The following is a 26,143-nucleotide window of genomic DNA, read 5'->3' as shown; positions in this document are numbered from 1 at the left end:
TCCACTATTAAATGCTAGTCAGTTATTGTGTAATCCAGTAATGAAAATGGAAGAGTATTTCAATCGACTTAAAAAGTGGACTGTTTGTACACCGCTTGTGAAGCCGGTAAAAGAGGATTGGCGAGCCCCACGCGCGCGTGCCGCCTCGCCGGGCCGAGGGCGTGCCGTGACCAGCCGAGCCTGATGTGCAGCGTTCCAGGGCGGATGTTTTGCACCAAGTAATGGCCATTATAACCACGATTCATTCACAGCGATTGATTCTGCGCGAGTTAATCGCCATTACGTTGTTTGATGATGTTAATGACGTTCAAGTGCATCCTCCCGTCCCCAGACTCTCATCTATATCACTAGGTGACTTCTCCTCTTCCTCCGTACGTGAATACACCTCTCTTCCTCCCTCTGCTGCTCTTCTGCATTCCCATCGCCGGCGCTACACGCACATCTTTGCTGAGAGTAGGTGCCTCCGGAACCATTGCCCGCTGAAGGTCCTGCATGGGATAGCGGGGCAATCAGATTTTTAGGGAGCGTCTTCACGCGACTGCTCGCCAAGAACCGTGTCGTCTTCACCGGCGTATTGTTCACCATCCATCCCTGCGCACCAACTCCATTCCATCCGTCGACATCGCCACCCGTAACTCTTCGTCGCCTGCGTACGACTACTTCCTCAACAAGTATGACTACTTCCTCAATAAGTACGACTACTTCCTCAACAAGTACGACTACTCAGTGCCTCGATCGACTACTTTCTGAAGCTCGATCGACTACTTCCTGAAGCTCATACGACTACTTCCTGAAGGCCATCTGCACTACGCCGAATTTGTTCGACTACTTCAAGCAGGCCAGTCGAGCGTGTCCGCTCCAGCTGGTAACGGTGCATTCGGTGCCTCCGGCACTAGTCCCACCTTGGGGTATAGTCTGATACTCTTCTATTTTATTGGATTCATCATTAATTTCATGTTAACTTTGAACACGTGCACATGCCTTGTTTCACTCATCATAATCATCAAATATTAATAAATTATATGTGTGATTTTGAAATTAAAATGTACCCGAAAATGTCTATTTTTCTAACAATCCAAAAACCTGATTTTATTGATAGGCTTACGGTAGCTAACTTTGCTGCAACAATAAGACTGAGCATTTTTTATGGTTCCAACTTTAACCGTTGGCGTGAGTGGGTGATATTGTGGTTGACAGCATTGAACATTATGCATGTGGCAAAGGCGAAGCCCGAACAGTTCACTCCAGAGGAAGGGAGTGCATTTGAGGCTGTCGATAACCTTTTCCGAGGCTGCATCATAGGTGTTCTAGCTGAAAACCTAGTGGACTCATACATCCATATCAAAATGGGGAAAGAAATGTGGGAGGCTCTTGATGCTCAATATGGAGTTTCTGAACACTGGTAGCAAGTTGTATGTTACGGAACAATTCCTAGACTATACGGTGGTGGAAGACCATTCTGTGATGGAACAAGCCATGAGATAACATACGCTAGCAAAAGATCTCCGAAGTTGCAGCAAGGAGAGTCCATGTGTGTTACCTAACAAGTTTGTGGCCAGACGTATTATCTCCAAGTTGCCACCTTCTTGGAAGGACTTTGCTACTTCACTAAAACACAAGAGATAAGAGTTCACCATCGATGGGCTCATTGGTACTCTTGATGTTGAAGAGAAGGCGAGAGCAAAAGACACATGTGGAAAAAGAGTTGTCGGATCTAGAGCCAACTTTGTTCAAAAGAATAATAATTTTGTTTAAAAGAACAACTCCCACAAGAACAAGAAGAAGCCACCGCAGACGCAGAACCAAACAAAGACTAAACAGACAACCACTTTCAAGAAGAAGAAGAAGGGAAACTGCTATGTGTGCGAGAGTCCGGACCACTTCGCTGGAAAATATCTGCATCGTAAGGGCATGAAATCTGCCAACATGGTCATTAGCAAGGCTGGAGAAACATCGGGTATGGTAATTCATTACCTATAGTTCTTTCAGTATTTTGTTTACCTGAGTGGTGGGTTGACACTGGTGCTAATATTCACGTGTGTGCTGATATTTTCTTATTTTCTTCTTACCAAGTTGGGGGGACTGCCTCCTTGGTGATGGGGAATAGATCGCATGCACATATTCTTGGTGTTGGTATGGTCAATCTGAAGTTTACTTCAGGCAAGACCGTGCAGTTGAAGAACGTGCAGCATGTCCCCACCATCAAGAAGAATCTAGTCAGCGCTCTCTACTGTGTAGAGATGGTTTTAAATTAGTCTTTGAGTCCAGTAAATGTATTTTATCTAAGTTTGGAATATTTGTTGGAAAAGGTTATGATAGTGGAGGCTTGTTTCACTTTTCTTTGGATGATTGTAATAAAGTTGTGAACAACGTGGTTAACATTGATGAATCTAATGCATGGCATTCGAGGCTTTGTCACATTAATTTTGGTTGCATGATGCGGTTAGCAAACTTGAATTTAATTTTAAAATTTACCTTTATCAAAAATTCTAAGTGCCATGTATGTGTTGAATCAAAATAAACTCACAAGCCTCATAAGGCTGCAGAGGCGAGAGACTTGGCGCCTTTAGAACTAATTCATTCCGATTTGTGCAAAATGAATGGCGTGTTGACAAAAGGTGGTAAAAAATATTTCATGACATTGATCGATGATTGTACTAGATTTTATTACATCTATTTCTTGAAGTCAAAAGATGAAGCTTCGCACTATTTTAAAATCTATAAAGCTGAAGTAGAAAACAAACTTAAAAGAAAGATCAAGAGAGTTAGGTTGAATCGTGGTGGCGAGTACTTCTCAAATATTTTTACTTTATTCTGCGAGGAATATGGTATTATTCAAGAGAGGACGCCTTCCTATTCACCTCAATCAAGTGGGGTTGCAGAAAGAAAGAACCGTACTCTAACTGATTTGGTTAACGTCATGTTGGATACAATGGGATTTTCCAAGGAATGGTGGGATGAGGCTATATTGACTGCATGTTATGTCCTAAACCGTGTTCCTATAAAGAATAAAGAGAAAACACCATTCGAGGAATGGGAGAAAAAAAGGCCAACCCTTTCATACGTGGTAGTTTGGCAAAGATTAGTGTGCCAATAACCAAGAAACATAAGCTTGGATCTACAACTGTGGATTGTGTCTTTCCAGGTTATGCTATTCACAGTGTTGATTATAGATTTTTAATAGTAAAATCTGGAGTACCTGACATGTATGTTGGTACAATTATGAAGTCCAGAGATGCGAGAATGAATCCAATCCCCTTTCAAATCGGCGAGGTAAGGCGACCGAACGGCCGACCCTCGTCTTACTTTTTTGAAAATATTTTTCCCATAAGAGATGAAACAAGTTCATCTAGGCAAGAGATTATCGAGAAAGATATCTCTACCAAGCCAATAGTGCACAATGAATTTACACTTATGGATCATCCTGATGAGGATAACAATGAACCTCCTAGAAAGAGCAAGAAATAGAGGACTGCAAAGTCTTTTGGTGATGATTTTATTGTGTACCTCATGGATGACACAGCTAGGACCATTGAAGAGGCATATTCATCTTCTGATGCTGAATATTAGAAGGAAGCAGTAAGGAGTGAGATGGATTCTATTATATCTAATGGTACTTGGGAGGTTGTTGATCGTCCTTATGGGTACAAACCTGCAGGATGCAAGTGGGTGTTTAAGAAGAAGCTTAGGCCGGATGGTACTGTTGAAAAGTATAAGGCTAGGCTTGTGGCCAAGGGTTATACTCAGAAAGAAGGAGAGAACTTCTTTGACACTTATTCACCTGTTGCTAGATTGACCACAATTTGAGTGTTACTTTCCTTGGCAGCCTCCTATGGTCTTCTCGTTCATAAGATGGACGTGAAGACAACTTTTCTAAATGGAGAGTTGGAAGAGGAGATCTATATGGATCAGCTAGATGGGTTTGTATCAAAAGGTCAAGAGGGAACGGTGTGCAAGTTATTGAAGTCTGTATATGGCCTCAAGCAAGCACCTAAGCAGTGGCACGAGAAGTTCGATAGAACTTTGACATCTGCCGGCTTTATTGTGAATAAAACTGACAAATGTGTGTACTATCGCTTTAGTGTAAGTGAAGGAGTGATATTGTGCCTGTATGTAGATGACATACTAATTTTTGGGACAAGCCTTAATGTGATTAAGGAAGTCAAAGAATTTTTATCTCAAAGTTTTCAGATGAAAGATTTGGAGTAGGCTAATGTTATCCTTAACATAAAGCTGGCAAAGGATGGAAATGGTGGGGTGATTCTGTCATAGTCTTACTATGTGGAGAAGGTTCTGAGTCGCTTTGGGTATAGTGACTCTAAACTTTTCTCAATTCCTTATGATGCCAGCATAATTCTAAGGAAAAATAAAAGGATAATGAGATATCAGCTGAGATATTCTCATATTATTAGTTCGTTGATGTATTTAGCTAGTGCTACGAGGCCTGACATTCATTTACTGTGAGCAAACTAAGCCGGTTTATTTCAAACCTAGGAGATGATCATTGGAATGCTCTTGAAAGAGTAATGCGCTATCTAGTAGGGACAATGGACTATGACATTCACCACATCGGGTACCCTAAGGTACTAGAGGGGTATAATGATTCGAACTAGATCTCTGATGCAGATGAGATAAAAGCCACGAGTGGATATGTGTTCACACTCAGAGATGACGCTGTTTCCTAGAAGTCTTGCAAGCAGACTATCTTAACGAGGTCAACAATGGAAACAGAACTCACAACGCTGGATACCGCAACTGTTGAGGCCGAGTGGCTTCGTGAACTCCTTATGGATCTGCCGATAGTTGAAAAACCGATACCGGCAATTCTAATGAACTGTGATAATTAAACTATGATTGTCAAGGTGAACAGTTCAAAAGATAATATGAAGTCATCCAGGCATGTAAAGAGACGGCTGAAATCTATCAGGAAGTTGAGAAACTCCGAAGTTATAGCCTTAGACTATGTTCAAACGGCTAAGAACCTGGCAGATCAATTTACAAAGTGTCTTTCACGAAATGTGATAGATAATGCATCCATGAAATTGGGCCTGAGACCCACGTGAGTCATTGTATAGTGGCAACCTGTTCTATGTGATCGGAGATCTCGTGAATCAGGATGGTAAAACAAACCATAGTATGACTGAGAGAAGAGAACCTTTGTAAAAGGCTTATTCCAGGTGAAAGTTGCATTTCTCTTCTATTCTATATGGAAGGTTGGCTTATGCCTTCATATGTTCCAAGTGGTTTCTTTGAAATAAGGGAGTTGTTTCTTTGAAATAAAGATGTTGTCCTACAGAACATCTTTTAGGAGTACATCTATATGAGTGTGACTATTGGTCATAGTCTATGACATTTGGTGATCTCTAGAAACTTATGAAAGGTTTGGAGTATGACTTATAAGCTCCAAACCGCGGGGATGCTTATGCAGCCTAGTATCAGTGTAGGGCTTTGGTAAAACTTGTTTGCACAAGACTGACAATTCAAGACATAGTCCATTGTACATTTGTGAATAAGTGTAGCCTTTATTCTAGATGGAAGTTCAACTTAACAGTCTCCGTCAAAAAATGGTATATCAACAGGGTATGAGAGCATTTTCAGTGTGGCTTGAAATTCTTGGTGGAGATTGTTGGAATATGTGGGCTTTTGGCCCAATATTTGCAATTAATGATAAATGCTAGGGAATTATTGTGTAATCCTGTAATAAAAGTGGAAGAGGATTTCAACTGACTTAAAAGATGGACTGTGTGTACACCGCTTGTGAAGCCGGTAAAAGGGGATTGGCGAGCGACACGCGCATGTGCGCTTGCTAGCCTCGCCAGGCTGGGCCGAGGCTGAGGGCGTGGCGAGTCGAGTTGAGACGTGTCAGTGTAGTGCCGTGACGAGCCGTGCCGAGCCTGACATGATGTGCTGCATTGCAGGGCGAATATTTTGCACCATGTAATGACCATTATGACCGTGATTCATTCATAGCGATTCATTCTGATGATTGATTCTGCACGAGTTAATTGCCAATACGCTGTTTGATGGTGTTGATGACGTCCAAGTGCATCCTCCCGTCCCAAGACTCTCATCTATATCACCAGGTGTCTTCTTATCTTCTTCTGTACGCGAATACACCTCTCTTCCTCCCTCTACTGCTCTTCTGCATTCCCATCAAATATCTCCGATGAGAGCAGGTCCCTCCGGAACCATTGCTCGCTGAAGGTCCTGCACGGGATAGCGGGGCAATCAAGATTTTGGGGAGCGTCTTCACGCGACTGCTCGCTTAGAACCGTGATGTCTTCACCGGCGTACTGTTCACCATTCGTCCCTGCGCACCAACTCCGTCCGTCGACATCACTGCCTGTACCTCTTCGTCGCCTACGTATGACTACTTCGTGAAGCTGTGTGACTACATCCTCAACAAGTACGACTATTCGGTGCCTCGATCGACTACTTTCTGAAGCTCGATTGACTACTTCCTGAAGGCCATCTGCACTGCATCGGATTCATTCGACTACTTCAAGCAGGCCAGTCGAGCATGTCCGCTCCAGCTGGTAACGGTGAATCCGGTGCCTCCGGCATGGGATCCACCTCAGGGTACAGTGTGATACTCTATTTTATTGGATTCATCGTTAATTCCATGTTAACTTTGAACTCGTGCACATGCCTTGTTTCACTCATCATAGTCATAATTTATTAATAAATTTTATGTGTAATTTGGGAATTAAAATTACCCGAGAATGCCTATTTTTCTAACACATTATGTGTAGAGACCCTTTCTTCCGTTCTCGTGATTGGATGATGAAATTGTGTACGAAATATCACAAAAAGTAGATATATGCACAATAATATGATTTTACCGACAAAATGAATGTTTTTGGTGGTCTCTATTGCGCAACACGCTGTCGAGTAATTGGTGTGCAAGATCACCATGCATATCGAAACATCAAAAATAGATTGACAATAATGGAGAAAAAGTGATCTCTGGCTCCTTGTTGACTATGTATTTATATAGGATTTGAATCCCAATATTTTTCCAAACTAAGGCATTTTCTTTAATTATTTTACCTGACAATATTTTTTGATTGGTAGGCTGTATATGTATATCTTTGCAATTACTTGGTGCTTTGATCCAGATTCGATCAAAATTTATAATTCTCGACCACCAAAACTCTCAAAATGTTTAGTCCGGAAACTCAAAAATAATCAACTTCATTTTGTCATAAAAGGTGCTTTTATAATCTCATACTTTTATTATACATTGTGTCTTACTCGTATTAGTTATTATAACTATGTTACAATAGAAAATGACCAAAAATTGCACCTCGAATATTGTGAAAAGTAAATAATGCCAATTATTGTTTTTCACTGGAGGTGGTAGTTTATGGTCGTGTAAAAGGAAAACTATAGTTGAATAGTAAGTATTGATTTCTTTTTAAACAACATATATCAACACACATCTTCCCTTTTCTCCTCTTCGTCTTTCCCACGAACCCCTAGAGCAAAAACGAAAAAAAAAACGAGCTGAAAAAAAATCCACCCCATTGTTTTCTTTTCTACCATCCCGGTTTCCCATGGCAGGTCAGGTGGCAGGCGTGTTTGTTCCCTCGCTCCCACTCCCCTGCTTTTGTGCTTTTGCGTGCTGCCGGAGCGCAAGCATCTTCTTTTGTGTCATTTGTGTTTCAGTCTGACAGGGCCCCAGGCTACCCCCTGCCCCGCACCGCCGCTGCCACTGCCGCTGCCATCTCGCCTTTGCCTAGCTGCCTCTCTCTCTGGCGTGGGGGAGAGAGAAGGCTGCGCTGCGTTGCATGCTTTTCTTGGCCTCACGCTTGTTCCATGTTCGAACAAGCACTGCACGCAGGACACACCAGCAGGCAGGCACACACACCTCTCCTTCCTCTCCCTTCTTCACCCTCTTGGCTCAGCCTCTGGCCTGCCTCCGGCAATGGAGGCGCCTCCACCATCTCCCCCCTCCCTGTTGCTCCTCCTCCTGCTTCTCGTCTCCTCCCCTTCGACTTCAATGGCGCTCCTCTCCCCCCAGGGCGTCAACTATGAAGGTTCCTTTCTCCCTCCCTCCCTCTGTTGCTTTCTTTGGTCTTCGTTCTAGTTCTTTTCTTCTCTGCTTCGGCCTTGGAAATCAATCCCCCCCCCCCGTGGGGTTTGCTGTTTCTTAGATGAAAATGAAATCAAGAGTCGATTGTGTTTGGTTGTTTCTCCTTTTTATGTCTTGCATTGGAGGGTGCTGATCCCAGTTATACCGATTATTTGCCAGTGCAAGCTCTGATGATGATCAAGAACCTGCTCACGGACCCCCATGGCGTCCTCAAGAACTGGGACAAGGACTCCGTCGATCCCTGTAGCTGGACTACGGTCACCTGCTCGCCGGACAAACTCGTCACTGGACTGTAAGCAAGCCACCTCCTCCTTCCTTATTACTATCTCTATCCACCGTAGAGCTTTTCCCCTTGTGTTCAGTGTTGTTACCAGTGTTCTGTGGTTGTTTGTTTGATTGCTTGGCAGAGAGGCGCCAAGCCAGAGCCTCTCTGGCATGCTCTCCCCAACCATAGGCAACCTCACCAATCTTCAGATCGTGTGAGTGCTAATTCTTCTCATGGATGATAGCCTTGTCATTGGCAGTTCTGCTTTCAGTGTTCCTTTTTGACCACAAGTTGATCCTTTGCTTTTCCTTCGCTGTTGCAGTCTCCTGCAGAACAACAACATCACTGGCCCAATCCCAGCAGAGATTGGCAAGCTTTCAAAGCTCAAGACACTTGATCTCTCCAGCAACCACCTGTATGGTGGAATCCCCACCACTGTGGGCCACCTTCAGAGCCTGCAGTACTTGTGAGTGCAGCTCTACAGTACAAGCCTCCCATTAATGCTGTTCTTTAGGCTTTCACATTAAATAGTTCCTGTCTCCTGTCATGCTAAGCTGGGATTTGTTGCCATGTTCAGGAGGCTCAACAACAACACCCTGTCTGGTCCATTCCCTTCAGCATCAGCTAATTTGTCCCAGCTTGTTTTTCTGTGAGTGTTTGTGTTCATGTTTGGGTGTTATTATACTTGGGGTCTGTACTCACTGTGCGTTGTGTCTTTCAGAGACTTGTCATATAATAACCTGAGTGGTCCAATACCGGGATCTTTGGCAAGAACATACAAGTAAGGCTGCAATTCTGGGACTGTTCTTCTCTAGCACTTAATTTTCACCATTAACATATATAATTTACATGTGAAATATTACAAATAATGTTTTTCTCTGCTGTTTTTCTTGCAGCATTGTTGGGAATCCCCTCATCTGCGGTGCGAACACGGAGAAAGATTGCTACGGGACTGCACCAATGCCAATGTCCTACAACCTGAATAGCTCACAGGGTGCTCTGCCACCAGGAAAATCTAAAAGCCACAAGTTTGCAGTCGCATTTGGTACAGCAACTGGTTGCATCAGCTTCCTCTTCCTAGCTGCTGGATTTGTGTTCTGGTGGAGGCATCGCCGTAACCGGCAGATCCTTTTTGATGTCGACGGTAAGCAGGCCTCGATCTTGATGTTTACTTGCAATCCATGCATCATTTGGTAGCCTGACAGATTGACAATTATTGATGAAACTATTCTTGGGATGAATTGGCCACGTGCAGACCAACACATGGAGAATGTCAGTCTTGGAAACGTGAAGAGGTTTCAGTTCAGGGAGCTTCAGTCCGCAACAGACAATTTCAGCAGCAAGAACATACTAGGGAAAGGTGGCTTCGGATACGTTTATAGAGGGCAGCTCCCTGATGGAACCCTTGTGGCCGTCAAGCGACTGAAGGACGGCAATGCTGCGGGCGGTGAGGCACAGTTCCAGACCGAGGTTGAGATGATTAGCTTGGCACTGCACAGAAATCTTCTCAGGCTCTACGGGTTCTGCATGACCGCCACAGAGAGGCTTCTGGTCTACCCATACATGTCAAATGGAAGCGTCGCATTGCGCCTGAAAGGTAAGCTTTCTCAAGATTCCATTGTGCTTAAGATTATATCCTTGATAGCTAGTCTAGCCTCATTCTGTCAGTAAACCAAGTGGAACAAGTGCTTGCTTTAGTCCTATAACAAACGCACTTGCAGTAGTGCAGAACAAATTCTCAGTTTGCTTTCCCTGATCATGCCATACCTAAAAGAACGGTGTTGAGTTGCAAGTTGCGACCCGATAAGCCAAATTCAGAAAATAACTGGAATTGGATTCTCCCAAATTTTTTTTCTCCATTGGACAAATATTTGGCACAACAAAAAAGCATATGATTCCTATCAAGGCAAATCTTCACTTTATTCCTCTGTGGTGATTACAGCGAAGCCACCTTTGGATTGGGCGACTAGGAAGAGGATAGCTCTTGGTGCAGGGAGGGGGCTACTCTACCTTCACGAGCAGTGTGACCCCAAGATCATACACAGGGACGTCAAGGCGGCCAACATCCTGCTAGATGACTACTGCGAAGCCATTGTTGGTGACTTCGGGCTCGCTAAACTCCTCGACCACCGGGATTCACATGTCACCACTGCAGTGAGAGGCACTGTTGGTCACATTGCGCCTGAGTACCTCTCCACTGGCCAATCGTCTGAGAAGACCGACGTCTTTGGCTTTGGCATCCTGCTGCTGGAGTTGATTACCGGTCAGACCGCGCTGGAGTTTGGAAAGGCGGCAAACCAGAAGGGAGCCATGCTGGATTGGGTAAGAAATCTACAAGTCTTACATGTTGCTCAAGAACTTAACAATAAGGCATAAGAGATCTGCCAGAAGTGCATGCTTAAACAAGCAATGCATTGTTGGTTTCTTGATTTACTAAGCAATAAAAAATTATCAATAATAAACTTGAAAGATCTGCCAATAGGTGTTTGATTGATGAAGCAACGCATTGTGGGTTTTGTTGGTCAGGTGAAGAAGATGCACCAGGAGAAGAAGCTGGACGTGCTCGTTGACAAGGGGCTGAAGGGCGGGTATGACAGGATCGAGCTGGAGGAGATGGTGCAGGTGGCGCTGCTGTGTACGCAGTATCTCCCCGGGCACCGGCCCAAGATGTCGGAGGTGGTCCGGATGCTGGAAGGCGATGGGCTCGCGGAGCGGTGGGAGGCCTCGCAGCGCGCCGACTCGCACAAGTTCAAGGTGCCCGAGTTCAGTTTCAGCCGTTGCTACTCCGACCTTACCGACGACTCATCGCTGCTGGTGCAGGCCGTCGAGCTCTCGGGCCCAAGATGACACGACACGAGCCAGCATATAGCATCAACACCACCAGCAGTTGCTGCACCTGTACAGACAGCATGAAGACTGTGAATCCTGTGTAGATTGGGGAATAAATTGAGCCATACTAAAATAAGTATAGATGTGTATTAGATGAACTGTACAAAAGAAGAGTGTAAGGTTTGTACTGTTATGGATGTTTACAGGTTTAGTAGTAGAGACTAGCTGGGAAGGATCTTTTTTCTTGAAGTGGAAAGTTTTTGCCTTGCTTGTCAATTGTCATGCTCTGTTGACTCTGTCTCTCTATGCTTTTCCTTGCTGTATTTTTCAGAGTGCAACAGGTGCTAAAGTCTTATCAGAATCCTCAGTTGATCTGGACATTCTAAATGAAATGCTGTCCAAAGCCTTGAATTTTATTTATTTTATTTTTTCTACATCAAAATTAGGAGCGTCTGGCTCGCCACTTTAGTAGTTTGGTACAAGCAAAACACCGGAAAATGGTTCTTGCTCAGTACAATAACTTAGCAGATTTCGATGTTTTGCGTGGATGGTGAAGAAATGAAACGGGATTTCCTTTTAGGCTTTTACCATGATTAGAATGGTTTATAAAAAAAAAAGAAATTTGAGCTACATGATATCATGGTGAGCGTAGGAAAGAGATGAGCACACAAAGATGTAGGAGCGCAACTTTCTTGCGAGCTCGCATGGTGAGGCCGGTCAAATCAGTAGGAGGAGCGACGAGCGGCGTGCGTGTTTGGCGGGGCGGCTGCACGGAGCTTCTCTTCGCTACCGTTCGAAGTCGGTTTTTATACGTATTATATGAATTTGGATCACAACTTAACAACGGGCCAGGATTGTTTCAATGGGCCGGCTCGACAATCCACTGGGCCGACCCGCACCACGCCCATCCCGCTGGACTGTGAACAAGAAAAGCTTTGGAGCAAGCAATCGAAAGCTCTCAGTAGCGCCGCGTGCGCGTCCCATGGCCTGAGCCACCGAGCGGCGAGCCCGCGCCGCCGCCCGCCGATGCCCACGTCCCCGCCGCCCTCTCCCAACGCTGCATCCCTCACTCCAAGGGCCGCCGCGGGGCTCCTCGCCCGCTGCACCTCCCGCGCCGCCGCGGCAGCGCTCCACGCGCGCCTCCTCCGCTGCTCCCGCGCCTTCTTCCGCTCCCCGTACCTCGCCAACTGCCTCGGCGCCGCCTACTCCCGCCTCGGCGCCGCCCCGTCCGCTATCGCGCTCCTGCGCGCCATCGCCAGGCCCAACGTGTTCACCAGCAACATCCTCCTGTCTGGGAACCTCGGATCCGGCCTCCTGGAGGACGCGCGAAGGCTGTTCGACGGGATGCCCCAGAGGGACGCGGTCACCTACAACGCCATGCTCTCCGGCTACGTCGGAGCCGCTCTTCCGAACGAGGCGTTACGCCTCTTCTGCTCCATGAGGGAGCATGGCGTCAGGCCAACGGGCTTCACCTTCTCCATAGTCTCGTCGGCAGTTGCCTCTGCCCACCACAGCCAGCAGCTTCACGCCGCCGCCGTCCGACACGGCCTGGCACACCTTGATGCCGTAGTCAGCAATGCACTCATTGATATGTATCGCCGCATTGGCCTCTTTCAGTATGCAGCACACGTCTTCTCATGCATGGAAGAACCAGATGTCACCTCCTGGAACTCTGTCATGTCAGCTTACAAGGACCAGGCTCTCAGTGGTACTGTCTTTGACTGTTTCCGGTCCATGAGGAGCAAAGGCTTCTCTGTCGATGGCTTCAGTGTGTCCACTGTGCTCAGTACCTGCTCAGATGTCAAGGATTTCGCCAAAGGTGACCAGATGTTGGCCCTTTGTGTTAAAATGAGCTTCCTTACAAACTCCATTGTTTGTAGTGCTGTTATTGACTTCCTCTGCCTGTCTGACAGACTGTCTGATGCTGTTCAACTTTTCAGAGGAATGCCAACATGGGACTCAGAACTTTGCAATGCACTGATATCAGGCTATGCAAAGGGCGGCCTAATGGAGGAAGCCCTCAGCCTCTTTGCAGCATCTATACGAAATGGTGTTGTTCCAACCGAGTTCACATTTGCGAGTGTGCTGGGATGGAGTTCATGCTTTGGTTTAATGGAGCAGGGTACTCAAATCCATTGCCTCGTTTGTAAGCTTGGGTTTCAGGATGATGTAATTGTCTCCACGGCCCTTACAGACATGTACTGTAAATTGGGGTTAACAAGGCATGCCAGGAAAATTTTCAGGGCAGTTGTTGCCAAGGATCTGGTATTATGGAATACAATGCTGCGTGGTCTATTGCAAAATGGAAGAGGTAAGGAAGCCCTTGGAATATTTAGAAGGATGCTCAAGTGTGGTATCCAACCTGATAGAATCACTCTTTTTGGAGCTTTGTCTGCATGTAGTTTGGAAGGTTTGGTAGCTGAAGCACTGGATATACTTACCCTGTTTAAAGATACGTACTGTATTATGCCTAGCCTGGAGCACTATGCTTGTGTGGTCGATGTGTTATGCCGTGCAGGAATGTTGAGAGAGGCAGTGAATTTTGTAGAGAACAAGCTGCTGGAGTTTGCTGCTGCTACATTCTCTAATATTCTTGAGGCCTGCATAATCCAAGGGAACACTGGCATGGCAGAGCTAGTTGCTGAAAAGATGGTGATGCGAAAATCCCGATCGTCACTGCCATATATTGTTTTAGCTCACATATATGGTGCAAGATGTAAGTGGGAAAAAATGGCTGGAGTATGGAGGTCAATGGAAAATCAAAGAGCAAAGAAGGCTCAGTCATGCAGCTGGCTATGTATCAAGAATCATATTTATGTGTTTAAATCGGAACAGATATTGCACCATGGAAAAGGAGCTACTTATGAGGTGTTGGACCTTCTATTTTGGGACATGATGGATCAGCCCAAGAAGAGTGAAGGATTAGATTGTCTCCAGCTGTTCCCGGACTATCCTTAATGCGCTTCCTAACAAGTTACCTTGCCTTGACAATACAGAAGTTTTGGAGTGTCAAAGACTATGAACACTCAAAAAAGGTGTAGCAGTTACTAGAATCCTTTTGCAATATTGTACCTTACTTCTTTTCCAATCATTTTTTATTGGAATTGTTATTTACAGGTTGCAGTAAACGTTTCCAAGACCTGGTTAGACTATTGAAACCTGGCAATTTCTTTGTGTGAATGTAGCTACTGCAAGGTTACAGAAGATATTGAGATATATGACAGGTAAATTTCTTCTTTAATTTCAATTGCTACATAGAATTCATCAATACTAGCAAATCATCTGGGTTTTTAAAATTTCTTCTGGGTAGGTTTGGTACTTCGGATATATTATTTCCCAGATCTTCAGCGTACATGTCAGCTGATTAGTTGTAAACTAAATAGAAAATTGTAAATATCCAGACCTAATTCCTACATTTTGTTTGCAATGTTTCATCAACATATCTTTATAACAGTAGCAGCTAATGTGCTGGAAATTTATTGATCAAGTTACAAATGAGATATATCAACTTTCTGAAAGCCTTTAACCTACAGATGTTTGGTGGGTGCTGGTCATTCCCTGCACATGCTGTGCTGTCAAATGACATCACTTGATCACGCTATGTGATGGTGTCTCTGTCTTTGTTTCTTGCACTGGTAGGTGTTGCGTGCTTTGGTACTACCAGTGCAAGTTCTGATGATCAAGAGCCTGCTCAAGGACCCAATAGTGTGCCCACAAACTGGAAATCGGACTCCATCGACCCCTGTGCCTAGTCTTTGGTCTCTTGCTCACCAGAGATTCTTGTCACTGACTCACTGCACTGTAAGCTAGACCCCTGGTCTCCATCTATTCCCAGCTCCAATTCAAAGCCACTGTATAGTTCTCATGTTCTTGTCGTTCTGTGGTTGTTTGATTGTTTGGCAGGGAAACTCCACGCAAGAACCTTTCCGATCTGCTCTCCCCAAGCATAGGGAACTTGATCAATCTTGAGACACTGTAAGTGTTCTTCCCTTGTGTACCGCAAGTTTTGTGTTAGTGTTCCTTTTTTATTATTGGGAGGTGTTTTCTGTCCCAGTCCGCTGCAGAACAACAAGATAACTGGGCATATCCTGACAGAGATAGGCCAGGTAGCAAAGCTCAGTACACTTGATCCTTCTAGTACTTGTAAGTGAAGTATACGCGCCATGTCACAACTTGTTTTCCCTTTTTGCCATTTCTTAATGGTGTGTGTTCTTGTTTGGGTAACCATGGTGTGCGCTCACTGTACACATGTTTTTCAGGGACATGTTGTACAATAGCTTGAGTGATCCTATACCGATAACTTTTGCTAGAACATTCAAGTAAGATCCTCTTGTGTTTGTTCTCCTCTACAGCATATATTCTTCCTTTTGTCTTAGGCACGTAGTACATATATAGGAAGTCAGTGCTTTGAAAGAAATTTGTAGAAAGTTGAAGGTTTGTGTTTTTTCGGCCATTGGTTTTCTTGCAGCATAGTCGGGAGTCCTCTCATCTGTGCTGAGGAACAAGGTTGTACTAGGGCTGTGGCGACACTGATATCCTATCCCTATATCACCTGTCAACAGTAGAAGCCACAAGTTTGGAGTTTGCTTACCTTATCAAGGTGCAGATAACCAGATGTAACTGTGAGTATTTAGGTCCAGCAACAACATGGCTGTAACGTAGTCCAACAAGTACTTAGCCAGCCTGTTCTCTTCTAACGGGGCTAATATGCTGTAAACTATTTTACTCGTCGCTTGATGATAAGGCAGTAGTTTTCCGTCTTAATAAAAGGTTCTGCTGTTTACGATTCAACAATCAGCTGCATAAGCTTCTTCTTTATTACTGATGGATTGTAATTCTTTCCTATTTCCATGGTAAGCTGACCGGCCTCAATGTTTTCTTCTTTATTACTGATGGATTGTAATTCTTTCCTATTTCAATGGTAAGCTGACCAGCCTCAATGTTTGCTAGAAATCCATGTAAAGTAAATTTATTGACGAAACATTGCTTGTTCTTGCAGTGTTGGTATGGATTTCTGGCCACTTCAGACCATCACGTAGAGAAGGCTAGGTTTCAGTAGTCCAAGATGCTTGAGGCTGTGACTAGTACAGCACATTCGAAGCGATCGCATCCTTGATAACGATGGCGGAATAGAATTTATCGCAAGAAATCAAGAACATTCTGTTTCCTCTACTGTCTACTCCTATGATAAAGACAGTTGCTTTGTACGCTACATATTCTCACATTTATCTGCACGTATTATGCCTAAAAGAAGAGTGTTGACTGTTGACTCAGAATTGCAAAATGCAAACTGATAAGCCGCCGAGCATAGATCCTTGCTTTTTCTTTCTTTAGACGATGGTTTGACATGACGAATGCATAGGATTCCTATCCAGGGTCTCGTTGGGTTAATTCCGGATGGAGGGGGTCGGAGAGGAGTAATGTCCCAATTCCCTTGTAGTGAAATCAATCCTGTATGATTACTTTCACAACCAGCAAACAACAGTAATTCTGTCCAGAGATGTACTATATTTTACATGAACTGTACAAAAGAGCACAGGGCTTGTATTGATATGGATATTTGTTGGTTTAATTCTGTTATCAGTAGCAGGATGACTAGTGTTGATAAACTCAGTTCGGTCAGTTTACCAATTTTTATGCTTCCTTTTTTAATTCCTAAAAGGAGTCCAAAAAAATAGAGTATTTTAGGTTAAAGTTCTTATGGCATAATTACCGGCATAAGAAAAAAAACAGACTAGCTAAGTGGGAAATCCGTTGCCAACCTAAGGATTAAGAGGTCTAGAAATTCAAAAATTTAGACATACAAAACAAATATCTGCTAAGTAAATGCTTATATTTTTTAAATTGCACAACGAAGAAGTACAACGAAGATGGGATGTGGCGGGAGTTAATTCGGAAAAAATATCTAAAGCACAAGTCGATAGGCCATGTTTATAAAAATTGTACAACAAAGATGGGATGGGTTCGATATGGGATCGGTTTAGGGGCCTGGGGCAATTAAAGTTGAACCAGATTATATAGATAAAATTCTGGGAAGACGCATGGCTGGAAAATCAGTCATTAAAATCCCAATACCCAAATCTGTGTGAAGAAGCAATTTTTTAGTTTAGGGGCTCGGGGCAATTCAAGGTGAATCAGAGTACATAGATAAAATTCTGGGAAGACACATGGCTAGAAAATCAATAGTTAAAATCCCAATACCCAGATCTGTATAACACTGTTAGGGAAAACACGCTATGGTGGATGAAGTTCTTAGATCAATACCAGTTAATGTCTCTTTCGGATGGGAAATAAGTTCAATGAATGGTAAAATGGTACATGGTACAACTGGTCTAGTTTGGATGTGCCTAATTGTGGTCCATAATTGTTGCGTGCACATGTTTAGCATTAGATTGCTAGTTAACTAAATTGCTAGTTAAGTAAGAGTGTAGCTAACTTAATTTATCCTCCGGTCATAGCATCTTCAGTTTAACCTTTATACATGGAATAAAGATAAAAGTGCAAGTAGAGTGATATGTGTACGCGAGCCCGCCCCTCAAAAAGGCTGGATAGTGGGACTTAGGAGATAAGAGTATTAAGGTTGTGTTTGGATGGGGGACTAAGGGTCTAGCCAGGCTTAGCTAATGCAGGTTCGGTCTGTTTGGTTGCCTGCAGAGGCCTGCTAGCCAAGCTTACCTAACGCAAAAGACGTCCCTTGGCCTGGCTTCGGTAGTACGCGAAAATCTACGGTTCTAACTAAGCCAGGCTTGTACTAGCCAAGTTGGCGCATCCCCTCACCTTCCTCCTGCTGTTCTGCTTTGCGCCTCCGCTGCTACAAGCTTGCAAGGTCGTCCACGGCATCAGATTGAATCATTCAACTGGGCTCTTGCCCCAGCTCCCTTTTCTTCTCCGCAATATTATTCTTGGTGGTCTGAATGGAAGCTTCACCTCAGGAACCAACCGGTTGCCTCCTACTGCACCACAATTGACCCAGAATACCGACCCACAATCAATGAGGTATTATAAATTTTCCTTTTGAAATGTCATTCCTTTCAATACGCCTGTCTTCATCTTTGATTAACTCATCATTATTCTTTCTACAGCTGATAGAAACATCACCTCCGGATATGAGTACCAGTGGCAATCCGATCAAGTATGGCCCAGTAAAAGAGAACCCTTTGATCGGCCACAATGCTCCATCAGTGCAGAATTTCCTCAAAGGAAAACGAACGCTCAACATCAAAACCACCTCCAAGAAGAAGAAGCAAAAACGGCTGATGGTCAGTCGAGGTATCTTTTTCCAGCCGATTTCGATAACTTTCACTACTCACAACAGCACACCATTTTCATCCATGTTTCCAGGAGTCAAGCATCACACTTCCCCAGCCGAGCCCGATGATCAATACACTGGAGAACCCTTCTTAATCAATTCTGGAGGACCGTGTTCCATCCCCAGTCCCGAGGTCCAGCGTAGAAAGAGAGGTATACATAGCGGCCGAACTCAAGAAATCCCAAGAAAGAATAAACCAAGCTTTTGCAAAATACCTCTATGCTAAGTTAACTGAACAGGCATCGGCTTTGGCACTTGGCAACATCCCTTCTACTGATCAAAATATTCTGCCGAATATGGAGGATGACGACGTGGCCACACCTGAGGATAACCCCACTTTCAATGAAATAGTACGTCACCTGTCCTCCCTACGAATTACATTGCCTACATCGGACGTTTTCCTTTGATTTCGTTTATCCGACTACCCAGATGATCCTAAGGGTGGTCGACTTGTCTCCGACCCTCTCTCCAACAAGAAATATTCCATTAATAACGAAGGAGCGGACCCTAGAATCACCGGATGATTCTCTGATCCTGCGTGATGTACCCTCTTCATCGGCTATGATCCTTCATGGCACCCTGCTACTATCTCCAATCCTAAGGTGGAACTTAGATGGAAACATGTACTTCCCTGAACTCGCACCTTGTCGGATTACCTTTACAATTCACATTTACTTGACTTTTGCTGGAACAGGACACATGTTCAAGCAGCTTGTTCTCATCGGATACTGATGAAGCAGCTGTTACTGAAGAAGCATCAAGGCACTCTTTTTGATGACACCAAATTCCAACTCCAAGGTATACTCCAGCTCCTCGATCAAGATATAGACATTCTGGTGCAAGTTGTTGGGCCGATCCTATCCATCTTTGCTAAGGTGAGAGATTTGTTGCCTCCCGACCTGGCATCGGTTCTGACCCTGGTAGCGTACATCGAAGGATTCCAACCTCTGGTCTTGGAAGCAAAGAAACGCATAGCTGACCGTGCCGCCCGCCAAAGTTAGAAAGAGAGGGACACGACTCATGCCAAAGAAATTAGGCAGAACATCTCTGATATTGAAGCTTCATCGGCTTTAATCTCCACAGAACTTGATCGGCTAAGAGCCAAAGAGGCAGAGCTACTCAAAGAACTCCAAAAAACACGAGAAGCAATTGAAACCGAAACGGTAAGGCTGGAGCGCATCCCTACCCTTAGCAACCAAGCTAAAAATGAGTACTCTGCCTTCACTCGCCAAGCCAAGCTTCCTACAATGCTTCCAAGTCAATCCCTAGCTCAGATGTAGAAGATCGACAAAAGATAGCCAATGTTGATGACATCCGTCTACGTGTGGTAGAAGCAAGCCAGAGAGATCTGGGGTTGTTGTTAGACACTTAGCCATTCTTCGGCTTTAAACATTTGATGCTTTTGTGCCCTGCGTGGCAATCCTTATATTTCGAAATGATGAGCCCTTTGTGGCAAAGAACAAGTACCGGATGTAAATATTTTTGCTCTAAAGGTGGTACTTGTTGTATTGGCTATTTCTTAGTCGATGTTTTCTTTATTTACATCAGCTTTACTTTCCTCAATAATCTAACACTTTTGAGAAGGGCCACATATTCCGCTAGGTTGCTTGTTCAGTATGGTTGAGCCGAACGAGGGGACTTGGAACCTGCCCCTATCGATGTTTTTACCGCCAGCCTACCTAGGGATACCCTAAGGTAGGAGACTATTTGGTCAGGGATCGCTGGATCTAAAACTTGAAGGTAAAAGCGAAGACACAAGACACAGATTCAGACAGGTTCGAACTGCAAGAGTAGCGTAATACCCTACGTCCAATTTGAGGTATTGTATATTACGCCCTGCGCTTGGTGTTGAGGTGCCTATTGGTTGCTTTGCCGATTTAGGTAACCCCACCCTCCTTTATATATCCTAGGGGTGGGTTACTAGTGAAAGGACTGTGATGTCGCTTGGAGTGGGGGGGGGGGGTTGAATAGGTGAACCTACAATTTTTCACTCCAATGCAGCGGATAAAATTCACTGCCTGCCAAACCCGAAACTTCTGGGTTTGTAAATCCGGAACTTCCGGATTTGAGCAGAGCAGTAGGAGATCACGAAACTTCTGTGTTTTACAAATAGGAACTTCCGGGTTTACACAGAGCAGAGTGAATACAATAAATTTAGTGCAAGTAAGTTCAAACCCGAAATGCAGAGTAGGCTTAGTGAAGTTTCTGGAGTAAGTCCACACAGTTCCTGAACACAGAAACACTACCAACCAAGTAGATCAACCAATATGACAAATACCACAAAGAGTGCAATGAGGTGGGGAACACAAAGATTTGTTTTACCAAAGTTCGGATTCACTGCTTGCTACCAAAGCTGCTACTAAAGCACAATGAATCCTACTCTCCGTTGAGGAATTCTTTAGGATGTGAGTCTATTCCACCTCACTTTCACCGAGTCGGGTCTTCTTCCAACCACTTCCGCAATTCACTAAGTTTGCTTCTTCCCTTTCGGAGGCGAAGCGCAACCTGCACAAACTTCCCGCTGCTCACCACACGATTGGGAGCTTGCTGGGCAACCTCTAACCACCTAGGAGGCAAGACCTCCAAGAGTAACAAATGCGGAGCACAAGATTTCAGCCAAACTCAAGTGCTCAAGGTTTATTGTACTCTCTAGTGCTCTCAAGAAGTCACTCTCTCAAACCCAACTCAAGGATATTTTAAGAATCACACAATCTCACAAAGAGAGGTTGGGGAGAGCTCAACAAGGCTACCAAGCTTTCTTAGGATGACCAGCAAGCAGCAGAATAATTCCTGGAACAGCAGCCCACCAAGGAGGGGGCTCAAGGGTATAAATAGCTAGGTCTAAAGAAACTAGCCGTTATGTGACAGTTAGAACCTGGAACTTCCCGGATTCCTATAACCGGAACTTCTGAGTTTTCAAACTAACTAGCCATTAGTACCACGTATGCAAAACCCGGAACTTCCGGGTTGGGAGACCTGGAACTTTCGGGTTGCCCCTGTTAATTCCACCCATTGTGCACTTGAGACTTTTGTGTCTCTCTAAACTTACTTGGGTTACTTGAGCACTGAGACTAAACCAAAGCACAATGTGATGCATCCCTCTTGATAGTACGGCACACCTAGACTTAAGATCAAAGATAGATTACATTTCAACCACTTGAGTTTCTCAAAAGTGTACCATGTCGTGCCTTGATCATTCTCAATCTGAGGAGTGCATCCGACTTGGTTTATATAACTTGATCACAACTTCCTTGAGCTAGTGACTTGAACTATTATCTTTGAATGAAATCCACTTCTAGTTCAAATCACCATCTTCACAATAAGATTGTAGAAAGATTGATACTTGCTAATATGAACACCATACATGACCAAGATTCTTCAAGTTGAATCCAAGAAAGTTTCTTCACCCTAGCGTTGGTGCCTTGGCACAAACCAATTTCCCTTCGGCAAGCTTAGTCCCTCGAAACACTATCCCGAATTCCAACTCTTCATCCTTGCATCATATAGAGTTCCATATAGGTTTGTATCATAATTAAATCATCAATGGAGTCCATTCTTCACAATTCTTTGCAACTTATATCGTCTATTGATAGATTGTCCATTTTTTCACAATTCTTTGCAACCTATATCGTCTATTGATAGATTGGCCATTTCTTCACAAGATATTCCCTTCTAGCGCTATGACCTTGTCAACAAGTTTTATTTGGATATGAGAATAAATAGTTGTCACCAAACACGTGACTCAATCCATATAATACTCATTGCTTGACAATATCATCACTTTAATCATAGCCTAGTCACAAGTCTTGTCATATAAGCCTTTTATCTTTACTTTCAATACCTTTCATCACAAATATTCCATGGATATGACAATCAATTTCTGCTCATATGCTCAACAAGATGGTTAGTTCTTTAATCATGGTGTTATTCAATTCACCAAAACCCACTAGGGGCCTATATGCACTTTCAACTAGTCGGTTATAAGGTAGGAGTTCTAGTAGGATTATAGGGTAGAGTCCTAGTAGGATTATAGATGAATCCTAGTAGGAGTCTGACTTCGTTTTCCTTGAGGGTAGCTTCCTTGCGGGTACCTGGGGATCTATCCTAACAAGCCCCTGAGCTCTTCGCAGCCAGCCGAGTAGTGTGGGCTTCCGAGTACTTTTGGAGTCATCCTCGAGTTCTTCTGAACTTTGCCTAGAATGTATCTTTCCGAGTACTTTCCTGGCTGCTTCGAGGCTGTGAGGTGCTCTTGCCTGAGTAGATTTCAAGTCTTCAAAAAATTATCTTTTATATGGGATGCGATGAAAATCTCACTCCATATGGAGTAGCCCCTGAGCTTTAGGTTGAATCGAAGAATCAGACTGAGGGTCCAATTAGTCTTGAATATTCTTTCCTTTATCTTCCAAATAGATTTGAAAAACAAGTCGCCTGTAGCCCCCGATCCTTGAATCCAAATCCCAAATTTGGAAAAAAGGTTCCAAAAGAACATGGCAAGCGTTGTAGAATTTTGTAGAATCTGAATTGACGGTTAAAATATTATTCAAAACATATCTTATCCCAAAGGACCCTTAGGCCGCCGCTAGTTTTTTAACCATGCAGTAACCTAGGGTTACATTTTTCGCCTTTAGTCTTCACATGAGTCAGCATCCGAGTATTTTTGCGGCGTCCAGCCCTCGAGCTTATGAGCTAGGTGAGCCGTCGAAGCCACATCGAGTAGTTATTGGTGCCCAGCCCCCGAGCCTGGGAGCTAGTGGAGCCATTGGAGATGTGCCGAGCGAACTGGGGAGTTGTTGCTGAAGCTCGATCTGAAAAAGATAGTGCATACATTATGTAGCATAATGTGAAGATACCAAAATTTATTTGGTAAACTTTTTGTGTCAAGCTTTGTTTAGGCTATGTAAATCTCCCAAGTAGTCCGCCTATTACATTTAAGCACCTGGTCCTGTTTTATACGTTGCTCATAGCATGTACGAGATCTTTGTCTTGTGTACGTGAAGAGGCATTAGGCGTGACAGAAGAGCTGAGGTTTCACGGATTAAGGCATGTGCTACCCGAGTAGATTAGCGACCGTTAAGAGAAGACAACATTCAGAAATAAGAAGTCGGCATTGCGACAAAGAGGATGCTCGTTGGCATAAGGTAGTCGGCGAGAGCGCCTGTTGCAGCATGCATGTCCATAGGGTGTAACCGCTGTGTGCCCGACACAACTCGGTGTATCAAGCACGTGGGTGGTGCTCTACGAACTCGATGTACCAAGCGTATGGGCTGTTAGTCAGCAAACCCTAGAAGTAGTCGATCATGGTGTAGCCGGTAATTTCCATCAAGAGGTTTACCCAAAATGGTAATACGATCCTGTGAGGAACAAGTCAGAAAAGGTATAAGTGACTTAACTTGATTTGTGGACGATTATCGACGAAGCCGTGGCGGCTGTTTGTGAAGCCAACTAGTCGGAATTTGTCCCCAACTAGTTGTCGACGGTGTGAGGCCCGTCCTCGACTAGTTTCTAGTCGAGACGAATAGTTGAAGTAGTCACCAGCGTGTCAGTGGTGTGGCACGAGCTGGAGTTGAGCTGAGTAGTCGAGGTTGATGTAGCCGTTCGCTCAAAGATCTGATCTTGAACTTGACGAATTGATCTACCACATGGAGTGGATAATCTTGATGAAGAGGTCCTTTAGGCTCGCCCGATGATCTTGACGATCTACCCCACAATGGGCGCCAACTGTTGGTGTTTTTACCGCCAGCCTACCTTGAGATACCCTAAGGTAGGAGACTATTTGGTGAGGGATCACCGGATCTGGAACTTGAAGGTAAAAGCGAGGACACGAGACACAAATTTAGATAGGTTCGAGCTGCCAAAGTAGCGTAATACCCTACATCTTGTTTGAGGTATTATATATTACGCCCCGCGCTTGGGTGTTGAAGTTCCTGTTGGCTGCTCTACCGATTTAGGTACCCCCGCCCTCCTTTATATATCCTAGGGGGCGGGTTACTAGTCGGTTACAAGGTGAGAGTCCTAGTAGGATTATAGGGTACAGTCCTAGTAGGATTACAGAGGAATCCTAATAGGAGCCCAACTTTGTTTTTCTTGCAGGTACCTGGGGATCTATCCCTGATAGCCCCCTCCCAAGGCAGCGTTAGGTCTTAGGCCTTAGCTCATCGCCGATTTGAATCTGCACCCCAGTTTGCCTTCTTCATCAAACTCGTCATCCATTTAAAACAAGCTTTCCGAGCCAACTGCTTGGATCGGCTTTAGTCCTTGATCGGACATTTGCAGAAACTCACCTTCCCAGAATTTTCCTGATAAACACTTCACACCTTCGAACTCCCATGATGGTGCATCGGGCGATGCTATACTGATGATGGTGTTGGAAGATAGTACCACAATGTCGTCCCCTTGCCACTGGATAAGGCATTGGTGCATCATGGACAGAACGCAGCAGGTGTGGATCCAATCGCGTCCCAGAAGCAAGATATATGATCCTTTTCCGTCGATAATGAAAAAGGTGTTAGGTAACATACTGCTGATAGTCAACTCCACGTTCAAAACTCCTCTATCCTGGGAGCCATTTCCTGCGAAGTCCTTGAGAGTCATATCGGTCTTGATCAAATCTTCTAGTCCTTTGCCAAGCTTCTGATAAGTCGTGTATGTCATTAAATTTATGGTAGTGCCGCTATCAACCAGCATCTTGGTCATTGGCTTCCCATCAATGAAACCCTTCAAGTATAGAGCTTTAAGATGCTGATGCTTCTCTCCTCCTGGCTTGTCGAACCGGGCTTGCTGAGGATGCAGAACCAAGTGTGCAGCAACTTCTTCCTCGTCCTTCTCATCGGACTGATATCGATATTCTGCAAGCAGGAAAAAGATCATATTTATATCGGTTGATGTTCCGGGCTCATCAGCCTTCTTCTTTGGGCGCCAGATTTTGGCGGCCTCAGCCTCTTGCTCAAGCTGCTCATTTTGCTTGAGACGTTGCACTCTCCTCTTCTAAGACCTGGTCAAACCCCCGGGACACAATTCCGAGTGAAATTCCGGAATAAACTCGCAATGATACGAGGGTTCATCCGATTCTTCAACTCAGCTTTGACTAGCCGATTATTCTTGTGGAAACCTAACCTCTCATGCATCGAGACCCTTTTTTGTGGCTGATCACGACAATCATATTCTTCTGACCGCCTGTCGCGCATTGGCTTTTCTCCTTTTCGAGATTGGTACTCAATCCGATCGTGGTTGGAGCGATGTTGCCTCTTGTAGCCATGAGGGTCTTCTTGACATTCGTCGCATCTGGGCAATCTTGAATTGAAGGTAATCTCAGCCCTTCATTCCAGAAGTAGGCAAAGAAAGGACAACGCCAGTGTGACTCTTGATCATGCCGTGTTGCCTCTCGGCGCCTTTGGTCCCTCTTCTATTGATGTCTATATTTATTCAGCAGCATTTGTGACGTCAGTCTCCGGTGCCGTGCACCGCTAGAGGCCCATTCCATCCCATATCGGCTGTTACGGTAAGCACGATAATTGCCGCTCTTGATTTCATCAGCCGATATTGGACATTGGGATCCACTAACCCGGATTCTCTAGGCCTCTGCGACAGCAGCACCTTGGTTTTTCCTTCCTCATGCTCCACCATGTTGACGTTTGCTGCATGGAAC

General features: G+C 44.5%; 2 protein-coding genes across 10 annotated transcripts; both read left to right on the top strand.

Annotated features, from left to right (window-relative positions):
* Positions 1-7,670: 7,670 nt before the first annotated feature.
* LOC112889718 (LRR receptor kinase SERL2-like) lies at positions 7,671-11,485 on the top strand. 3 transcript variants are annotated; one of them, XM_025956476.1, is made up of 11 exons: positions 7,788-8,039; positions 8,255-8,387; positions 8,503-8,574; positions 8,683-8,826; positions 8,938-9,009; positions 9,082-9,141; positions 9,257-9,504; positions 9,616-9,957; positions 10,303-10,682; positions 10,887-11,114; positions 11,181-11,485. In XM_025956476.1, the coding sequence occupies exons 1-11, from the start codon at positions 7,928-7,930 to the stop codon at positions 11,205-11,207; spliced, it is 1,818 nt and encodes a 605-aa protein (XP_025812261.1). In that variant the 5' UTR covers positions 7,788-7,927; the 3' UTR covers positions 11,208-11,485. The 3 variants fall into 3 exon arrangements, with proteins under 3 accessions (XP_025812263.1, XP_025812262.1, XP_025812261.1); XM_025956478.1 differs by having other exon boundaries at positions 7,671-8,039; positions 10,887-11,465; XM_025956477.1 differs by having other exon boundaries at positions 7,749-7,856; positions 10,887-11,465.
* A 620-nt stretch (positions 11,486-12,105) lies between these two features.
* Positions 12,106-16,659, top strand: LOC112890119 (pentatricopeptide repeat-containing protein At1g43980, mitochondrial). 7 transcript variants are annotated; one of them, XM_025956979.1, is made up of 8 exons: positions 12,106-14,413; positions 14,723-14,990; positions 15,093-15,164; positions 15,244-15,332; positions 15,449-15,508; positions 15,658-15,811; positions 16,048-16,110; positions 16,189-16,659. In XM_025956979.1, the coding sequence occupies exon 1, from the start codon at positions 12,216-12,218 to the stop codon at positions 14,145-14,147; it is 1,932 nt and encodes a 643-aa protein (XP_025812764.1). In that variant the 5' UTR covers positions 12,106-12,215; the 3' UTR covers positions 14,148-14,413; positions 14,723-14,990; positions 15,093-15,164; positions 15,244-15,332; positions 15,449-15,508; positions 15,658-15,811; positions 16,048-16,110; positions 16,189-16,659. The 7 variants fall into 7 exon arrangements, with proteins under 7 accessions (XP_025812764.1, XP_025812768.1, XP_025812766.1 ...); XM_025956983.1 differs by lacking the exon at positions 15,658-15,811 and having other exon boundaries at positions 16,189-16,491; XM_025956981.1 differs by lacking the exons at positions 16,048-16,110; positions 16,189-16,659 and having other exon boundaries at positions 12,106-14,224; positions 14,307-14,413; positions 14,829-14,990; positions 15,658-16,010.
* The last annotated feature ends 9,484 nt before the right edge of the window (positions 16,660-26,143 follow it).

The sequence above is a fragment of the Panicum hallii genome, chromosome 4, assembly GCF_002211085.1.
Source record: "Panicum hallii strain FIL2 chromosome 4, PHallii_v3.1, whole genome shotgun sequence".
NCBI lineage: Eukaryota > Viridiplantae > Streptophyta > Magnoliopsida > Poales > Poaceae > Panicum > Panicum hallii.
This window is presented reverse-complemented; position numbering and strand designations above follow the sequence as displayed.

Coding starts and splice junctions, on each gene's coding strand:
- LOC112889718 (XM_025956478.1), top strand. CDS start 7,928: ATGGAGGCGCCTCCACCATCTCCCCCCTCCCTGTTGCTCCTCCTCCTG. Junction 8,827..8,937: donor CTTCAGAGCCTGCAGTACTT/GTGAGTGCAGCT, acceptor TGCCATGTTCAG/GAGGCTCAACAACAACACCC. Junction 9,505..9,615: donor GATCCTTTTTGATGTCGACG/GTAAGCAGGCCT, acceptor GGCCACGTGCAG/ACCAACACATGGAGAATGTC.
- LOC112890119 (XM_025956979.1), top strand. CDS start 12,216: ATGCCCACGTCCCCGCCGCCCTCTCCCAACGCTGCATCCCTCACTCCA.